This window comes from Palaemon carinicauda, chromosome 5 (assembly GCF_036898095.1).
Source record: "Palaemon carinicauda isolate YSFRI2023 chromosome 5, ASM3689809v2, whole genome shotgun sequence".
Lineage (NCBI taxonomy): Eukaryota > Metazoa > Arthropoda > Malacostraca > Decapoda > Palaemonidae > Palaemon > Palaemon carinicauda.
In genome coordinates, this window is record NC_090729.1 from 167,406,539 (window position 1) to 167,426,872 (window position 20,334).

The 20,334-nt window shown below is 42.2% G+C and overlaps 1 protein-coding gene across 2 annotated transcripts in view; it reads left to right on the forward strand.

Annotated features, from left to right (window-relative positions):
* LOC137641590 (uncharacterized) overlaps positions 1-20,334 on the forward strand; it is a 57,280-nt gene that overhangs the window by 13,320 nt on the left and 23,626 nt on the right. The window contains exon 2 of one of the 2 annotated variants that reach the window (XM_068374297.1): positions 1,637-1,730. In XM_068374297.1, the coding sequence (XP_068230398.1) occupies positions 1,671-1,730 (60 nt within the window). In that variant the 5' untranslated portion in view covers positions 1,637-1,670. Of the gene's footprint in view, positions 1-1,635; positions 1,731-20,334 lie in introns of both variants that reach the window. The other variant, XM_068374298.1, reaches the window with a different exon arrangement.

Here is a 20,334-nt window from a genome sequence, read left to right on the forward strand (position 1 = left end):
AATTTGTGGCCAAAACCCAGAACCCGGCAGTTGCGGACCCAAGGTTCGTGGAGTTCTCGGTTCCGGCAATCCCTCACTCAGACAACCCGGAAGACTTGCTCCTGTGCCCAGTGAGAACAGTCAGGAAATACCTTAGTAGGACTCAGGCTGGCCATCAAAAGACTGTTTGTCTCTTCAGGCCCAGTAAATAGGGCAGTGTCTAAGAACAAGATCTCCTTTTGGCTTCGGCAAGTCATCAAGAGAGCTTACGACAGTGATGGGTCTGCGGTCCCTGGTACCCCGCGACCCCATGATATTAGACGTCTTAGCACTTCTTTGGCATTTGATAGCAACATGGCAGTAGGTCAAATCATGCGAGCAGGCACTTGGTCCAGGCAGTCCACCTTTACAGCTCACTACCTGAAAGACTGTACGAGGAAGTCCCTGGACTCCTCCATTGGTCCAGTGATTTCTGCCATGCAACAAGTTTAAAGCTAAGCCCCGGGTAGCCCGAGGGAAGTAATTGCAAGGGACACAAGTTTCCTCCTTACTCCCCCTTTCCTTTCCTCCTCCCATGTGAGAGATGGATGTTGTGGAAGTCCATGTCCGGATTATGCATAAAGGTGAGTTATACAAAAGGTAGACTTTTCCGTGCTTCCCCCGACTGTCCATTGTGTCGTCTAGACCTAGCCTCCTATCTAGGTCCCGTGTCCTGGGATGGTAGTGGTGGGTCTTCCGGCCTGTAAGTCCTCCCCCACCTCCTAAAGTGTAAGTCTCTTAAGAAAGTAGTTCGAGGTAAGTACTCCGTGTTGGAACAAATCACAAATTTTAAGTTATTTGTATTTTTCCTAATAGTACTTACCTCGAACTACTTTCGGGTTATTGCCCACCTATCCTGCCCCGAGTGTCTTACAGGAGTTCAAAATAATACTTAAACATATGCCTACTGGCGACACAGACCTAGTAGCGTGCTCTCGTGCGCTGACCCCGGGTCGCCTCAGGGCGAGTATCCATCCGCCACCGAGGGATTCGACAAGGGAAAACGGAGATAGGGGGAACTACGCAAAATTCTTGGTCGGTTAGGGAGGAGATCCCAGATACTCCTAAGAAAGTAGTTCGAGATAAGTACTGTTAGGAAAAATACAAATTACAGTACTTAAAATTTGTGATTTTTTCTTACAACAAACCTGAGTTCTTTACACAAATTTTACCAGCCATTGCCTATCCCTGAAAATCCCATCTATAATCAAAGGGGGTTGTTTGTGAGTGAGTGGGGTGTTGTTGATGCTTCCCTGCTACTATTTGTAACAACCAGAATGGTGGTTGTTACCTCGCGAGAAGTTCTTATAGCAGTGTTCTAACCTACTCTAGTTTTTATTGCCTATGTAAAGAACTTGGGTTAGTATAGGTAGGAAAATTACAATTTACTTTACTTTCAAGTCCTTAATTATTGTCTCATCTTAGTCATTTTCTTTATAAAATTTCTCTTTACTGTACTTTTTGGGAAAACATAACCCTGTTGACTTTTTTTATTCCTGTAAAGAGGCATAAGTATTTAACTTTATCAAGGAATTGATTGTTGCAGTATCACATTACAGTAGAATGCTTTACTGTACTAATGAACCCCTTGTATTTATTTATATTTTATTGTTGCAGGTTTGGTGTCGTCAAGGAGTATCGGGCTGGTAAACATGACTCCATTTGATGATTTTGTGTACCTTGTGAATTCAATTCTTCTTGGTGAAGAACCTGTAAGTGTTATTGATATATTTGTTTGGTTTTATAAGTAAGTAAGTATATATCTTACCGATATTACTTCCTTGAAAATATGTGAAATATTGTTTATTGTATGAGAATGGTTTTCTGTACAAATCCAGTAATTTTAAATATTTAACTTAGCCGGTGAATATATAATAGCTGACGTCTCCGGCGGCTCGACAGAAAAACACAAAAACTCGCGAGCGATCGCTATGAAGGTTGCGGGTGTGCCCACCAGCGCCAACTATCGGCCAGATACCGCATATACATGTAAACAGCTCCAGTTCTTCTCTGTCGGTCTGATCGACAAGTTGATTCCATTACTCGCTGTTAACCTGGAGTTTTTCAACAGTCTTGGTGAAGTACTTCTTTTTGGTTTGAGCTTTCGCAGTGCAGGTGTTTTATCTTCAACTTAAACTCTTGAACTCTTTTTTGGATAGATTTAATTGTTGATGACTTTGGATTGTTTTTGGACTTTCTTTGACTTTTCAAAATGGCTGACCCTTCTCCAATTCCTAGATTTCGTAAATGTAATGCTAGGGATTGTAATAAGCGTCTTCCAAAGGCCTCTCTCGACCCACATACTGTGTGTTCTAGTTGTCGGGGTAAAACCTGCCAATTGGGAGATCGGTGTGATGAGTGCGTGGGCCTTTCGGAATTCGATTGGCTTGAGTTTGACAAGTATTCTCGTAAGCTAGAGAGAGATAGGGTGAGGAGAAGTTCCTCTAGATCGTTAGAATTTTCCTCCTCCCATGCCCCTGAACCTAATCCTTCCCCAGTAGTAGTTGTGCCTGAACCCTCTACTAGCACTCAGGAACCATCAATGCGGGATATGTTACGTGCCATTCAAGCTTTGGGCGAGAGAGTTGAGTCGTTAGCTACGGACCGTAATCAACTCATGGCGGATGTAAAAGAGTTAAAGTGTCAGAGTGCCACATTAGAAAATCGTGGGGAGAAAGTGATTAGTGCGCAAAGTGTTATCAGTGTTGCGACAGAGGGTTCGTCTGTTCGTGCCTGTCGTTCTCCTAGTCCGAGACCTCTTGCAAGCTCCCATGCCCCAGGGAGAAGTAATGTCGTAGGACTTATGGGTTCGAGAGGCTTTAACCAACGAACAGACGTTCCCTCTATGGTTTCAGGCGTGTCTCGTCAAGACCGCCCCTACCATAAGACGAGCGAGACGGTTTCCTCCTCGTCATCCGAAGGCTTATCGCGTAAGAAACCGTGGAGCAAGGTTTCGAGACCCTTAAAGCGAAAGTCGGTCCCTTCAGGACAGGTCCAGCGTCCTGGTTGTAGCCATTGGGACAGCTCTGACCCTGTGCAGTCATCGGAAGACTGCTCGCCGCCTAAACAGAAGCGTAACACAGGCTCCGAGAGTCTTAGTGTAGGCAATGTTTTGCAGTCACAGACGTTACCCTCGTCTCTTACCGCACCCATTCCCGTTGATCCTAAATGGGTTGTACTGCAAGACATGCAGAATAAGCTTGCCTCTCTTATGGAGGACTATTCTGCTGAGCAGGTTCACGATGATCCTCGCCGCTTAGCTGATCGAGATCCTGGCCGTCAGCCGCCCAAACGAGCCTTTGCTCGTCCTGTTGACGTTGACGTTACAAAGTCACGTCAGTCACGTTTTGTAGAGCCTCACTCGATGCAGTCCCGTGTTGACTTTCAGCCGCTTGTGGACGTTCAGCCGCTGCCGCATGCTCGTGTTGACGTTCAGGACGTTCGCCAACCAGCGAAGTTGACTTGTTTTGACGTTGAGCGTCAAGCACCGCAGTCAAGAGTTGTTTTGACTGCTCAGTCTAGGCAGTCTCGAGTTGACGTCGAGCGTCCTCCCGCTCCTGTTGTTGTTGCTAGTCAGTCTGTTAAGCAGTTACATGACGTAGCGTCCTGGACTGCTACTGATGCTCCGGTGCGTGTGGACTCTGCTTGTCAAGCATTGCCACCAAGGCAGGTCTCTCCCTTGCTTGAGACTCATCAGTTGTCGGACGAAGCTCCTTCAGATGAGGACGTTGCTGATCCTCATCCTGATGATAATCCTTCAGATGTAGATGAACCTAAGGCTGTTCCTCCTTCGATGGATTTTAAGAAGATCATGATGATTTTCAAGGATCTTTTTCCAGATCACTTTGTTGCTGTTGCTCCTCGTTCGCCTCCGTCTGAGTTTGCTCTAGGCTTAGCTGCTACCAAGCCAGCCTTTACTAAGCTAGTGCTTTCTCGCTCTTCTAAGAGGGCTTTACGTCTTCTAGGCGACTGGTTGGATACCAGGAGGAGTTTGGGGGAGACGGCCTTTGCCTTCCCACCTTCTAAGCTTGCTTCTAGATCGAGCGTCTGGTATGACACGGGAGAAGTTCTTGGCTTGGGAGTCCCTGCCTCTGCCCAGGGTGACTTCTCAAGCCTCGTAGACTCTCCCCGTCGCCTGGCCATGAGACGCTCGAAGATTTGTTGGTCCTCCTCGGACCTTGACCATCTACTTAAAGGCGTATACAGGGCCTTTGAAGTGTTTAACTTTCTTGACTGGTCATTAGGAGCATTAAGTAGGAAGATCTCGTCCGCCGACCAAGATGTTTCCTTACTTATCATGTCCTGTATGGACAAAGCCATCCGCGATGGCTCCAATGAGCTCGCCTCCACCTTTACGTCAGGAGTCTTAAAGAAGAGAGAAACCCTTTGCTCTTTCCTTTCGGCAGGAGTTACTCCCTGTCAGAGATCGGAACTGCTCTTTGCTCCCTTATCAGCGGCCTTGTTTCCACAACAGCTGGTTAAGGATATAGCTGCTTCGCTTGTGCAGAAGGACACACATGACCTGATGGCGTCCTCTGCTCGCAAAGGGGCTCCTTCTTCATCCTTTGCTGTGAGACCCAGGATCGAGACTCCTGCGTCTAGATTTATCCCGCCCTTTCGTGGCAGAGCTCCCAGCAGGGGAGGCTCTCGTGCCGAGGGAAAGAGAGGTAAGAAGAGAGGAGCCAAGTCCTCCCGTGGCAGAGTCTGACTGCCCACAGCCTCAGACAGCGGTAGGTGCCAGTTTGAAGAGCTTCTGGCAAGCCTGGGAGAAGAGGGGTGCAGACCAAGAGTCTGTTCTGTTGCTCAAAGAGGGGTACAAAATACCGTTTGTACGCAAACATCCTCTAGTAACAACTCCCATAGACCTCTCTCCCAGGTACCGAGAGGAGTCAAAGAGACAAGCCCTAAATCAAGAAGTGTCTGTTGCTAGAGAAGGGAGCGGTGGTGAAAGTCTCGGACCTTCAATCACCGGGGTTTTACAACCGTCTCTTCCTAGTCCCAAAGCATACAGGAGGTTGGAGGCCGGTGCTAGACGTCAGTGCGCTCAACGTTTTTGTTACAAAAACAAAATTCACGATGGAGACCACGAAGTCCGTCTTAGCAGCGGTCAGAGAGGGAGACTGGATGGTCTCTCTCGACCTACGAGATGCGTACTTCCACATTCCTATACACCCGGATTCCCAACCGTTTCTGAGGTTTGTTTACAGGAATGTGGTGTACCAGTTTCGAGCCCTGTGCTTTGGCCTCAGTCCTGCTCCTCTCGTGTTTACGAGGCTCATGAGGAATGTGGCAAAATTCCTCCATTTATCAGGAATCCGAGCCTTTCTGTACTTGGACGACTGGCTTCTCAGAGCATCGTCCAGTCATCGCTGTCTGCAGGATCTACATTGGACGTTGGGTCTGACCAAGGAGTTGGGACCTTTGGTCAACTTAGAAAAGTCCCAACTGATCCTATCCCAGACTATTTTATATTTGGGGATGGAGATTCGCAGTCCAGTTTTTCGGGCTTTTCCGTCTGCCACCCGAATAGAACAAGCCCTGCTCAAAGTCCAACTAATGCTGAAAAGAGAACGGTGTTCAGTCAGGAGTTGGATGAGTCTCGTAGGGACTCTCTCATCCCTGGAGCAGTTTGTCTCGCTAGGGAGACTACACCTTCGGCCTCTCCAGTTCCATCTAGCCTCTCACTGGAACAAGGGCAAGACTTTAGAGACGGTATCAATCCCAGTCTCCGAACCAGTAAAGGCATGCCTGAACTGGTGGGACAGCAATATCAGTCTGAGAGAAGGACTATCCCTAGCAGTCAAGAACCCAAACCACGTGTTGTTCTCAGACGCGTCGGATTTGGGTTGGGGTGCGACCCTGGACGGTCGGGAATGCTCAGGTCTGTGGACCTCAAGTCAGAAGAGCATGCACATCAACGGCAAGGAGCTATTAGCAGTCCACTTGGCCTTGATGAAATTCGAAAGCATTCTTCGAAACAAAGTGGTAGAGGTCAACTCAGACAACACCACAGCGTTGGCGTACATCTCCAAGCAAGGAGGCACACACTCCCACACGCTGTATGTGATCGCAAGGGACCTTCTCATATGGTCAAGAAATCGAGGCATCTCCCTGTTGACGAGATTCATCCAGGGGGACTTGAACGTCTTGGCAGACTGTCTCAGTCGGAGGGGTCAGGTGATACCCACGGAATGGACCCTCCACAAGGACGTGTGCAAGAGTCTTTGGGCGACTTGGGGTCAACCCACCATAGACCTCTTTGCCACCTCGTTGACCAAAAGGTTACTGATCTATTGCTCACCAGTCCCAGATCCAGAGGCGATCCACATAGGCGCGTTTCTACTGGATTGGTCTCATCTGGACTTATATGCATTCCCACCATTCAAGATAGTCAACAAGGTACTGCAGAAGTTCGCCTCTCACGAAGGGACAAGGTTGACGTTGGTTGCTCCCCTCTGGCCCGCGAGAGAGTGGTTCACCGAGGTACTTCAATGGCTGGTAGACATTCCAAGAAGTCTTCCTCTAAGGGTAGATCTCTTACGTCAGCCCCACGTAAAGAATGTTCATCAAAGCCTCCCCGCGCTTCGTCTGACTGCCTTCAGACTATCGAAAGACTCTCAAGAGCTCGAGGCTTTTCGAAGGAGGCAGCCAGTTTGATTGCGAGAGCTAGGAGAGCTTCTACCATCAGAGTATACCAGTCGAAGTGGGAAGTCTTTCGAGACTGGTGCAAGTCAGCATCTGTGTCCTCTTCCAGTACCTCTGTAGCCCAAATCGCAGATTTTCTTTTACATCTGAGAAATGTTCGCTCCCTCTCAGCTCCCACTATTAAGGGCTACAGGAGCATGTTGGCTTCGGTCTTTCGACATAGAGGCTTAGATCTTTCCAACAATAAAGATCTCCAAGATCTCCTTAAGTCTTTCGAGACCTCTAAGAACGTCGTATGGCAACTCCTGGATGGAACTTAGACGTGGTCCTAAGGTTCCTCATGTCAGACAGGTTTGAGCCATTACATTCAGCCTCCCTGAAGGATCTCACCCTCAAGACGCTTTTCCTAGTGTGCTTGGCTTCGGCTAAAAGGGTCAGTGAAATTCATGCCTTCAGTAAGAACATCGGCTTTTCTACAGAGAAAGCCACATGTTCACTTCAACTTGGTTTCCTGGCCAAAAATGAACTGCCTTCTCGTCCTTGGCCTAAGTCTTTTGATATACCTTGCCTGTCAGAGATCGTAGGCAACGAACTTGAAAGAGTGCTGTGTCCAGTTAGAGCTCTTAAGTTCTACTTAGCTCGTACTAAGTCCTTACGAGGTGGATCTGAGGCCTTATGGTGCTCAGTTAAGAAACCATCATTACCTATGTCAAAGAATGCTTTGTCATATTTTATCAGATTTTTAATCCGAGAGGCTCATTCTCACTTGAATGAAAAAGACCGATGCTTGCTTAAAGTTAAGACGCACGAAGTAAGAGCTATAGCAACTTCCGTGGCCTTTAAGCAAAATAGATCTCTGCAAAGTATTATGGACGCGACCTTTTGGAGAAGCAAGTCGGTATTCGCGTCATTTTACTTAAAAGATGTCCAGACTCTTTATGAGGACTGCTACACACTGGGTCCATTCGTTGCAGCGAGTGCAGTAGTGGGTGAGGGTTCTACCACTACATTCCCTTAATTCCAATATCCTTTTAATCTGTCTCTTGAAATGTTTTTAATCTTGTTTTTGGGTTGTACGGAAGGCTAAGAAGCCTTTCGCATCCTGGTTGATTTGGCGGGTGGTCAAATGTCATTTCTTGAGAGCGCCCAGATTAGGGGTTTGATGAGGTCCTGTTGTATGGGTTGCAGCCCTTGATACTTCAGCTCCTGGGAGTCTTTCATCATCCTAAGAGGATGGCTGGGCTTCGTGAGGAAGACAGACTAACAAGGCAGAGTAATCGTCTAAGTCAACTTCCTTACCAGGTACCTATATATATTTGGGTTTTGTTATGATATAACTGTCAAAAACTAAGCATATACGCTGTAAACTTTATTAATTCTGGTCTCTACCCACCACCATGGGTGTGAATCAGCTATTATATATTCACTGGCTAAGTTAAATATTTAAAAATGATATTTTGATTATAAAATAAATTTTTGAATATACTTACCCGGTGAATATATAAATTAAAGGCCCCCCTTCCTCCCCGATAGAGACCCAGCGGGATGAGAAGAACTGGAGCTGTTTACATGTATATGCGGTATCTGGCCGATAGTTGGCGCTGGTGGGCACACCCGCAACCTTCATAGCGATCGCTCGCGAGTTTTTGTGTTTTTCTGTCGAGCCGCCGGAGACGTCAGCTATTATATATTCACCGGGTAAGTATATTCAAAAATTTATTTTATAATCAAAATATCATTTTAAGTGCCCCCAGTACATTTTGTTAGTCACAAAATGTTCTTTGACAAAAATTAGTTGAGGGAGAAAGAGGACTGGAGGATCTGATAGGAACGTAAGAAAAAAGATACAGTACAGTTTATGGGAAATTTATCCCTAATTTTTTATAGAACAGTGACGGTCAGACAAGTCTCTGAAATGATAGTAGGATAAGTGTTTGTATGCTGTTTGGAGTATACTTGTTTACTCCACGTGAATGATGAAAACTGTCGTACTATGTGTGAAATAGGCCCAGATAGCTTACAAGTGGAAATTATAATGATGCCATAATAAGAGGAAGAAAGATGAAAATTAAATCCACTATACTCTGTTTTACCCGACCTTACGTTGGTTTCTACGTTGTATAAGGATAAAGTTCTGTATAGTACTGTACTTAACATGGAAGCTTATTAATATAGGTACTGTATCTGAATTTTATAAAATAGTAAAATTTAATTACTTTTTCATGTTCAGTACAAATATAGGGTTCATGTCACTCTATAGGATGAAAATCTACTTACAGATGGTCTTTAGGAACCAGATATGTACGTAGGGCGTGGTATTACAATATAGAATCGTGTAATTATGCATTATATTAAAAAAAAAAGCATGAATTTTTACAGACTGTCTTATGAAACGTTTCCTTATACATACATACATATACCAAAGGCACTTCCCCCAATTTTGGGGGGTAGCCGACATCAACAAGAAACAAAAACAAAAAAGGGGACCTCTACTCTCTACGTTCCTCCAGCCTAACCAGGGACTCAGCCGAGTTCAGCTGGTACTGCTAGGGTGCCACAGCCCAACCTCCCACATTTCCACCACAGATGAAGCTTCATACTGCTGAGTCCCCTACTGCTGCTACCTCCGCGGTCATCTAAGGCACCGGAGGAAGCAGCAGGGCCTACCGGAACTGCGTCACAATCGCTCGCCATTCATTCCTATTTCTAGCACGCTCTCTTGCCTCTCTCACATCTATCCTCCTATCACCCAGAGCTTTCTTCACACCATCCATCCACCCAAACCTTGGCCTTCCTCTTGTACTTCTCCCATCAACTCTTGCATTCATCACCTTCTTTAGCAGACAGCCATTTTCCATTCTCTCAACATGGCCAAACCACCTCAACACATTCATATCCACTCTAGCCGCTAACTCATTTCTTACACCCGTTCTCTCCCTCACCACTTCGTTCCTAACCCTATCAACTCGGGATATACCAGCCATACTCCTTAGACACTTCATCTCAAACACATTCAATTTCTGTCTCTCCATCACTTTCATTCCCCACAACTCCGATCCATACATCACAGTTGGTACAATCACTTTCTCATATAGAACTCTCTTTACATTCATGCCCAACCCTCTATTTTTTACTACTCCCTTAACTGCCCCCAACACTTTGCAACCTTCATTGACTCTCTGACGTACATCTGCTTCCACTCCACCATTTGCTGCAACAACAGACCCCAAGTACTTAAACTGATCCACCTCCTCAAGTAACTCTCCATTCAACATGACATTCAACCTTGCACCACCTTCACTTCTCGTACATCTCATAACCTTACTCTTACCCACATTAACTCTCAACTTCCTTCTCTCACACACCCTTCCAAATTCTGTCACTAGTCGGTCAAGCTTCTCTTCTGTGTCTGCTACCAGTACCGTATCATCCGCAAACAACAACTGATTTACCTCCCATTCATGGTCATTCTCGCCTACCAGTTTTAATCCTCGTCCAAGCACTCGAGCATTCACCTCTCTCACCACTCCATCAACATACAAGTTAAACAACCACGGCGACATCACACATCCCTGTCTCAGCCCCACTCTCACCGGAAACCAATCGCTCACTTCATTTCCTATTCTAACACATGCTTTACTACCTTTGTAGAAACTTTTCACTGCTTGCAACAACCTTCCACCAACTCCATATAACCTCATCACATTCCACATTGCTTCCCTATCAACTCTATCATATGCTTTCTCCAGATCCATAAACGCAACATACACCTCCTTACCTTTTGCTAAATATTTCTCGCATATCTGCCTAACTGTAAAAATCTGATTCATACAACCCCTACCTCTTCTAAAACCACCCTGTACTTCCAAGATTGCATTTTCTGTTTTATCCTTAATCCTATTAATCAGTACTCTACCATACACTTTTCCAACTACACTCAACAAACTAATACCTCTTGAATTACAACACTCATGCACATCTCCCTTACCCTTATATAGTGGTACAATACATGCACAGACCCAATCTACTGGTACCATTGACAACACAAAACACACATTAAACAATCTCACCAACCATTCAAGTACAGTCTCACCCCCTTCCTTCAACATCTCAGCTTTCACACCATCCATACCAGATGCTTTTCCTACTCTCGTTTCATCTAGTGCTCTCCTCACTTCCTCTATTGTAATCTCTCTCTCATTCTCATCTCCCATCACTGGCACCTCAACACCTGGAACAGCAATTATATCTGCCTCCCTATCATCCTCAACATTCAGCAAACTTTCAAAATATTCCGCCCACCTTTTCCTTGCCTCCTCTCCTTTTAACAACCTTCCATTTCCCTCTTTCACTGTCTCTTCAATTCTTGCGCCGGCCTTCCTTACTCTCTTCACTTCTTTCCAAAACTTCTTCTTATTCTCTTCATATGACTGACCCAGTCCCTGACCCCACCTCAGGTCAGCTGCCCTCTTTGCCTCACGTACCTTGCGCTTTACTTCCACCTTTTTCTCTCTATATTTTACATACTTCTCTATACTATTACTCTGCAGCCATTCTTCAAAAGCCCTCTTTTTCTCTTCCACTTTTACCTTCACTCCTTCATTCCACCATTCACTGCTCTTCCTCATGCTGCCTCCTACGACCTTCTTGCCACATACATCACTTGCAATCCCAACAAAATTTTCTTTTGCTAACTTCCACTCCTCCTCTAAATTACCAGTTTCTCTTACTCTCACCTCGTCATATGCCATTTTCAACCTTTCCTGATATTTACTTTTTACCCCCGGTTTTATTAGCTCTTCAACCCTCACTAGCTCCCTTTTACATCCACCTACTCTATTCCCCCACTCTTTTGCTACAACTAATTTTCCTTCCACCAAAAAATGATCAGACATACCGTTAGCCATACCCCTAAACACGTGCACGTCTTTCAATCTTCCAAACATTCTTTTCGTTATCAACACATAATCCATTAATGCCCTTTCTACTACTCTTCCATTTGCCACTCTTACCCATGTATACTTATTTTTATCTTTCTTTTTAAAAAAGCTAGCACTTATTACCATCTCTTGTTCAACACACATATCTACCAGTCTCTCACCACTCTCATTTTCACCTGGTACGCCATACTTTCCAATGACACCTTCTACCTCTCCAGCGCCCACTCTAGCATTTAAGTCACCCATAACAACTACATAATTCCTTCTACCCAGTCCTTCTACACACCTAGTTAATTCATTCCAGAACTCATTCCGCTCTCCTTCACTTTTCTCACTACCTGGCCCATACGCACTGACAAACGCCCAACATTCCCTACCCAACCTAACCCTTACCCACATTAACCTAGATGATATCTCCTTCCATTCCACTACTTTACCTGTCATCCATTCACTCAGCAATAAAGCCACACCCTCTCTCGCTCTTCCCCTTTCAATCCCAGACACTCTACCAGACATTTCACCAAACATCACTTCACCCTTTCCTTTCATCTTTGTCTCACACAAGGCCAATACATCCATCCTTCTACTTCTAAACATACTTCCAATCTCACATCTTTTACTCTCTATCGTACTACATCCACGCACATTCAAACACCCCAAAACTAGAGTGCGGGGAGCAGTCACTCTCCCCCCAGCTCCATCTCTTTGATGATGTCTCACAGGAATTTCAACACATTTATCTAACATACTGTATAATCATTAGTGAAAATGAAAGTATAATCTTTGAACTAGTGTTTATTTACATATTAATATACTGTAGTCTGTTTTTTCCCATGTGAATGCAAAACCTCGTCATTTTAATGGGGTAAGCTCTAGGCACGATTTAGTTCTGCCCATATAAAAAAAAAATGGTTATGTTGTCATAATAATGTATGGTTGCAAAATGCTTCCACCTACGCATTGGCAAGGCGATGCTAGCGTCACATCGTCACTTCGTTTTTGGTCGCTGTAGCAATAGGATGTCCATATGCTTTGCCTGATTGCTTTTTCAAAATGAATGTTAAACCAGTGCTTATGAGAACTTGTGATGATAATTGTAAAGTCGCCTGTGCTACTCTTTCGTTAGCCGTATAGAACTTGATCCTCATCTTTTATATAGGCAAGGGAAAAAGGTTTGATGTGAATTCCACTTATGAGCTTCGCAAAATGGTGCCCTTGCAATTGGAAAGATATGTCGCCATAGAAGAAGAAAGCTGAAAGGATTAGTCATCCAGCCTTTATATATGCATATTATATTTAATGAGTATGGTATGTACTGTATTTCTTTTCATTTTATATAGCTTTTCCCCCTCAAAAAGAAAAGAAGCACTGCCCTTCTTTGCTAGCCCTGATACAGATGTATCTGATCCCGCGTCATTGGATACAAATATGGTGTGTGCTAAGCTTCTAGTGCCTTGTGGAGCCAAGTTCAAAGTTCGGTGAACTAATCTCCCTTAGGTATTGCAAAGACCATCTTCATCTACCCCTCACCATGATCTCGTCCACATGTGGCACTTGAGTAATCTCTTATAGTTTCATTTCTAATCCTGTCCTGCCTTTTAACACCCAATATTCTTTGGAGGCCTTTATTCTCAAATCCACAAAATCTGTTGGATATTGTTTCATTGTCATACCACGACTCTTGTCCATACAGTAACACTGATCTCACGAAACTGATATATAGCCTAATTTTTATTTGTAGTTTCAGGCAGTTTGATTTACAAATTTTACTTAACCTAACCATTGTCTTGATTTGCTTTTTTTCAATTTTCCATTAAACTCCAATTCTAAAGACCCTGTACCTGTATTAGAGATCATAGTTCCCCAATATTTAAATGACTCCACCTTGTTAATCTTTTCTCTTTTCAATAATATTTCATCTTCCATTGCATATTCCGTTCTCATCATCTCTGCCTTTCTTCTATTTACTGTATCTTGAGCCCAACTTCATGTGATAATTCGTGCATTCTGGTAAGCAAGATTTGTAAGTCCTGTGGTGTTCTGCTAATAAGGACAGCATCATCAGCATACTCTAGGTCAGCTAATTTCCTGTTACCAATCCTTCTCCATCATCCCCAACTGTATGCATTACAATATCCATGAGGAGGATAAACATCATAGGTGACAACACATTCTCTTGGAATACTCCACTGTTCACTGGAAATTCAATTGATAGAACTCCACTAACATTAACTTTGCACTTGCTATGCTCATGAACAGACTTAATCAAATTTACATATTTAAGAGGGACTCCATAATAACGCAAGACTCCACAAAATTGGCCGGCGCACACTATCAAAGGCTTTTTCATAGTCCACAAATGCCATCAAAAGTGGATTCTTGTATTTTATCCATTGCTGTACCACATGTCTTAAAATGAAAATTTGGTCAATACAACTTCTACCTTTGCAAAATCCTGCTTGTTCATCTCTTAGCTTTTCATCAATCTTTCTCTCTAGTCTCTCTAGAGTGAGCATACTGTAATGTACTATATATTTTCATGGCAACCAACGTAAATGTAATGCCTCTGTAATTATTGTAATCTGTCAGATCTCCTTTTTATTTGGCATTTTTGCCAACACCCCTAGCTCCCATTCATCAGGTTTTGCCTCCTCACGCACATTCGACAAAATAATGTGAGTATTCTGGGAGTTACTTAATTTTCAGACAGTATCATCTTGGCAGTTACTCCACAGCATCCAGGGGCTTTCCATCTCTTTAGTTTTTAATGATAGCTTCGACTTCAAACACACTTGAATTCCAAACACACTTGAATTCCCTTCATGGGTACATCAAGGTCTTCCTTATATTCAGGTATATTAATCAAATTGTTCCCTTCATATCCCCTATTCATGACCTCACTGAAGTGTTCAATCCAGTGTTGCCTTTCTTTATCTTCTGTTGTTATAACAGATCCATCTCATTTTTTTGGGGGTGTTACTCATTTACAGTAAAAATTATTAAAAGATGGACTGAAGTAACCAATACCCATGCTAACAGGATGTTTCTTGATTACTGCCAATACACACACACACACACACACACATTCTCTCTCTCTCTCTCTCTCTCTCTCTCTCTCTCTCTCTCTCTCTCTCTCTCTCTCTCTCTCTCTCTCTCTCTCTGTCTGTCTGTCTGTCTGTCTGTCTGTCTGTCTGTCTGTCTGTCTGAGGTTTGTCCAGCAATATTTATGTACTTATAGAACTGCTGTCTAAAGACTATATACAGTAGTATGCTATCAATAGACACACAAAATTCATAGAGGATGAATCTTTCATTTTAATTGCCAATAGACACACAGGATTCCTTTGACTATTGTTCTCTCTTTCTACCCAAGCGGGTGTGACGTCCTGTAATTGTAAGGCTGCTGTGCAATGCATAGATGCCTGATTGCAGAGATGATAATTCTTGATGCCAGCAGCCAACAGGCAGGATTACACTTGATTATTGGTCTCTTCTCTGTACACTTCAGGCCGGGTTTGCCCTACCATATCTTTTTATTTTGCAAGGCTGCTGTATTTTAGGACTAGTGTGCAGTGAACAGATAACCAAAGAGCAAGTATGACAGTTGCCACACAGAAAGAGGAACATCCACCCAAACTTCTGTTCTCTTCCCTCTTCTGGGACAAGAATAATGAAAGTTTATAGAAAGAGCAAGTATAATCTCGAACAAGAACAAAACGGGGCATGGAGCATGAAGTTACTGTATAAAGATTTTTTTTTTTGCCTGGCTAGGGCCCTGTTAAAACCCATGACTAGGTTGAAGGGGAACCCCAGTTGTGCAGGTGTGTGCAGTCGCCCAGTCACAAGGCTGATATGCTATGGAAAATTTGCGTGAGAGAGAGATTAATTGATTGATTTTGCCTCCCGTTAGATATTTAGTTCCTGGTGAAAATTTTAATACAATATAAATAAACAGGTTTTAGGACATGACAACCCTCCCTTTGCTTGTGAAGAGGGTTTGGTGAGACTTGGTGTTATGAACAAAGTCATATATCATTCTGCCTTTCAAGGTGTCTTAGCAGGTTATTTCTTCAAAGGGTATTACAAGGGATACCTGGGTAGATGTTCAATATGTACTTCCAGCTGGGTTGGTGAATTGGCAAAGGAGGGTTGACATCTTCAGTGCTTCTGGTGCCATGTCTCCCCCTCTACCTCCGTGCAGACGGCAGTGTAAAATAAACCAATTTTTTTTTTTTTTTTTTTTTTTTTACCTCAATTCTTACTACCCTCACACTTTTTCTTCAAAATCTTTAGACCATTCTCCTGTTATGAAATGTCTGACCCCTTTTGTCTATCTAATCCTCTTATAAGATTATGATAAAAGATTTCTCTTTAGATATTAGATATACTTGGTATTGCAATGTCTCAATAATGGGAATACTAACATTACTCGGTAAAGCCTCGATAGGAAATCGCTCTACACTATTTGCCGGCTCGCCTTCCACTAAAAATATGACGTCGCCAGATATACAGTGCTTCTTTTCTTAAATTTATGGTAAATTGTACTTTAGGCTACTCATAACTAATACAGACCAATAAAATGCTTGGTATCATTATTTCGATGGTTTGGTGATGAGGATAATAAGACTACTTGGTAACAAATCGATAGTTAATCACTCTATTTGACACTCGCCTTCCGCCAGAAATTTTGACGCCAACAGACGTATGAACTCGAGATATTAATACTTTTCTTAATGTAGGTTTTTTAAAAATTATTAATACTTTTCTTAATGTAAGTTTTTTTTTAAATGGTTACTTTATATTAACAATAGAATATAACACCAACTTCCTAGGCTAAATTCATTCATTTTTATACAAGAAAATAGATTATTTCTAAGGAAAAAGTTCTATTAGTGTACTATTTTTGCCAGACTTGTGACTTTATCACAGTAAGGTGAGAAAACAGTTGTAAAGTCGAACAGTCTTAAGTCGCATAGGTTGTAAGTCGATGACTACTTGTATGACTTTCTACAAGAACTACAGTATAATGGTACCCCTTGCTCCCCTCAGCAAGGCTTCACAGATAAAGACCCAACACAAAAGATGGTCATCCTTTTAGCTCTAGCCTCATCAAAAAGAGGGAGCAAGCTACATGGCCTATCTCATCTTGTTTGACACTCTAAGGGGTGGAATGATCAGCTTTTCACTTTCATACCAGAATTTGTAGCCAAGATATAAATTCCTGCTATTAATGATACCAGATTTGACTCTTTTACAGTATCATCATTGATGGAGGTAATTGATGATCCAGACAATTTGTTAATTTGTCTTGTAAAGGCAGTTCACTTATTCCTTAAGATGACTGTTCGCTGCCGCCCGTTCTCCCCTAAACTGCTTGTTAGCCCAAGTTGAAACAAGGAGGGAGTGTTCAAGAACAGTCCCTGTCTGGTTGTGAGAAACAATTATGAGAGCTTTTATCTTTGGGAGAACCTTTGACTTTCATGGTGTTGCCACAACCTTAGTGTTTTGCAATAACCACTTGGTAGACATGGACAGAGAGACCATTATGCGTTCCACAAAACTTTTGGGAGAAGCATCTACTGGGGCCTTGCCCAGGGCTCGTGATATTCGTGGTCTTGCCGCAAACATTACTTTTTACAAGAGGAAGCCTACCTTTCTTACTCACTAGTTGAAAAATGATGCCTACAAGACCCTAGACACCCTGTAGTGGCTGCCCAATAGTTGGTGTAGAAACCACTTCTGCAGCACAGTCATCCTAGTGTCAACTTGCCAGTTACTTATTAATACCTGATGTGAAATAGTGACTACCCAATAGTTGTTATAGAAACTACTACGTCATAGATAACCTATTGTCAACTCAAGAGTTGCATATTAATACCTGATGTGGAAGCTGAATGTAAGTGACCTTTCACCCCATCCTAACTCTTCTGGCTGTGTAAGTATCAGCTCTGGTGAACACTCAAGCAGGTTAGCACACCTCTTTGAATCATACATTATAAAATTAGCTACGATTTTATGATACATATGATTGCATATTTCAAAGCATGTTGCATTCTCTGTCAAGCATGGGTAATGTCACTCATTTTTATGTAGTTGAGGATTTAGTTATGCTCCTACCTCTTTGTCAGAGCGGGGCATGACCTTTCTGGACCAGGGTCAAACAGACATATTTTTCTTCCATTGGGACCTCCTCCCACCTAAGGAAGATTAAAATGACGATGGTTTGTATTCTTGTAGGAACAAACTACAAATTAAATAAAATCAGCATTTTTCTTAACCACACAAACCCAAGTCTATTTACATTGCATGCTTCTGCCACGTAGTAAGTCCTAAGTCAAAGGTGGAAGCACAATAAACTATACATTGTTGCCATACCCACTAGTTTTTCATCTATATAGTCAGAATAAAAGTTCACCAAGAAATTGCCCATTAAAATGACTGGTTTGTATAGCTAGAAAGAAATGCAAATTATTTTTAAAATTTGTAGTATTACTTTTTTTTTTTTTTTCCAAGACTTCAAAGTACATTTTCTTCATTAAACATAGCTGTATGGTACATGTTTTAATAAAAGTAGTAGGTAGGGGGTTAAGTCATTAGCTTACAAATGAGTATAACAGGTTGTTTTGTAAGCCTAGCTTACTTTCTTGTATTTCATTGTCATTTTTTCAAGGAAGCAGTTCAGTCTTCAGTTGATTATAAGTATGATTTGATTTTATAAAATCAAGTTGTTTTGATGGAAAACTTCATTACCTGGTTTACTTTGCCTTGCTGTAGGCTAACTACAAATGCTGAATGCTTAGCCTTTAAGTTTTGGACCTGCAAATAAAATGACTTGCAAAAAAGCTTTCAGGATGGAATTTTTCAAGTTAGGGCAATTATATTGATTTTTATGACCTAAGCCTTCAGAGGGAGGTATTCAGTCTTCTTCAGAAAAGGCATCTTTGAGGCATTATGTGTCTTGATGTGTAAGGACTAGGAGTCTTATTTGGGGAACAAAGCTGCATATGTACTTGTCTCTGATGTATTGTATCTATTTGTTTTCCAGTCAACGTTGTAAGTGTTTTTGTGAGCCATAATGAAATTTTATTATTTTTCTGTCTTATCAATAGCTTTAGTAGGCACAATAGTTGTTCTTTACGGCTTGGTTAGGCTAGCATAACCACATTGGAGGCTGTCTACCTAGTTAAGGGTGAATAGTAATACAGTATTATTATTATTACTAGCCAAGCTACAACCCGAGTTGGAAAAGCAGATGCTATTAGCCCAAGGGCTCCAACAGGGAAAAATAGCCCAGTGAGAAAAGGAAATACAGAAATAAATAAATATGAGAAATAATGAACAATCAAAATAAAATACTATATTTCAAAAACAGTAAAAACATCAAATTATATTTCATATATAAATTATAAAGACTTATGTCAGCCTGTTCAACATAAAAACATTTGCTGCAAGTTTGATCTTTTGACATTCTACCAATTCAACTACATGATAAGGAAGATCACTCCACAATTTGGTAACAGCTGGAATGAAACTTCTAGAATACTGTGTAGTATTGAGCCTCATGATGGAGAAGGCCTGACTATTAGAATTAACTGCTTGCCTAGTATTATGAACAGGGTGGAACTGTCCTGAAAGATCTGAATGTAAAGGATGATCAGAATTTTGAAAAATCTTATGCAACATGCATACCGAACTAATTGAACGACGGGGCCAGAGATTGATATCTAGATCAGGAATAAGAAATTTAATAGACCGTAAGTTCCTATCCAACAAATTAAGATGAGAATCAGCAGCTGAAGACCACATAGGAGAACAATACACAAAACAAGGTAGAATGAAAGAATTAAAACACTTCATCATAATAGAATGATCACCGAAAATCTTAGAGTACCTTCTAAATAAGCTAATTTTTTTGTGCAATTGAAGAAGTCACAGACAAAATGTTTCTCAAAAAGTAAATTTGCTGTTGAAAATCACACCTAAAATTTTAAGTCTTAAGAGTTAAAGAAACATTATTATGCTTAGATCTGGTTGTTGAGGAGCTACTGTCCTTGACCTTCTTACAGCCCTGCTTTGAGTTTTGTTTGGATTCAAGTTCATGCCCCAAAATTTGCACCATTTACTAATTCTAGCTAGATCTCTATTAAGGGATTCGGCAACCCCAGATCTACATTCAGGAGATGGAATTGATGCAGCGAAGAGTGTAGCATCATCTGCATATGCAACATGCTTGTTTTCTAGGACAAACCACATGTCATGTGTATATAATATGAAAAGTAATGGGCCAAGAACACTAACCTGAGGAACACCTGATATCACATTCCTATACTCAGTATGGTGCCCATCAACAAAAACTCTTTGTAATCTATTACTTGAAAATTCTGTAATGATGCTAAGAAATGACCCACCCACTCCCAACTGTTTGAGTTTGAAAACAAGGGCATCATGATTAACACGGTCAAAGGCAGTACTAAAATCAAGACCAATCATACGAACTTCCTGCCCACAATCAAGGGATTTCTGTACAGTATTGGAGATTGTAAGAAGGGCATCACATGCTCCAAGGCCTCTACGAAAACCAAGCTGTAAACTAGGGAACAGATGATGACTTTCAGCAAACCTATAAAGACATTGTGCCAAAAAATTTTCAAAAACTTTAGATAATATGGGAGTTGTGGAAATTGGGCGGTAATCAGTTGGACGAGCTACCACAAACACATCTGCTAGTGGA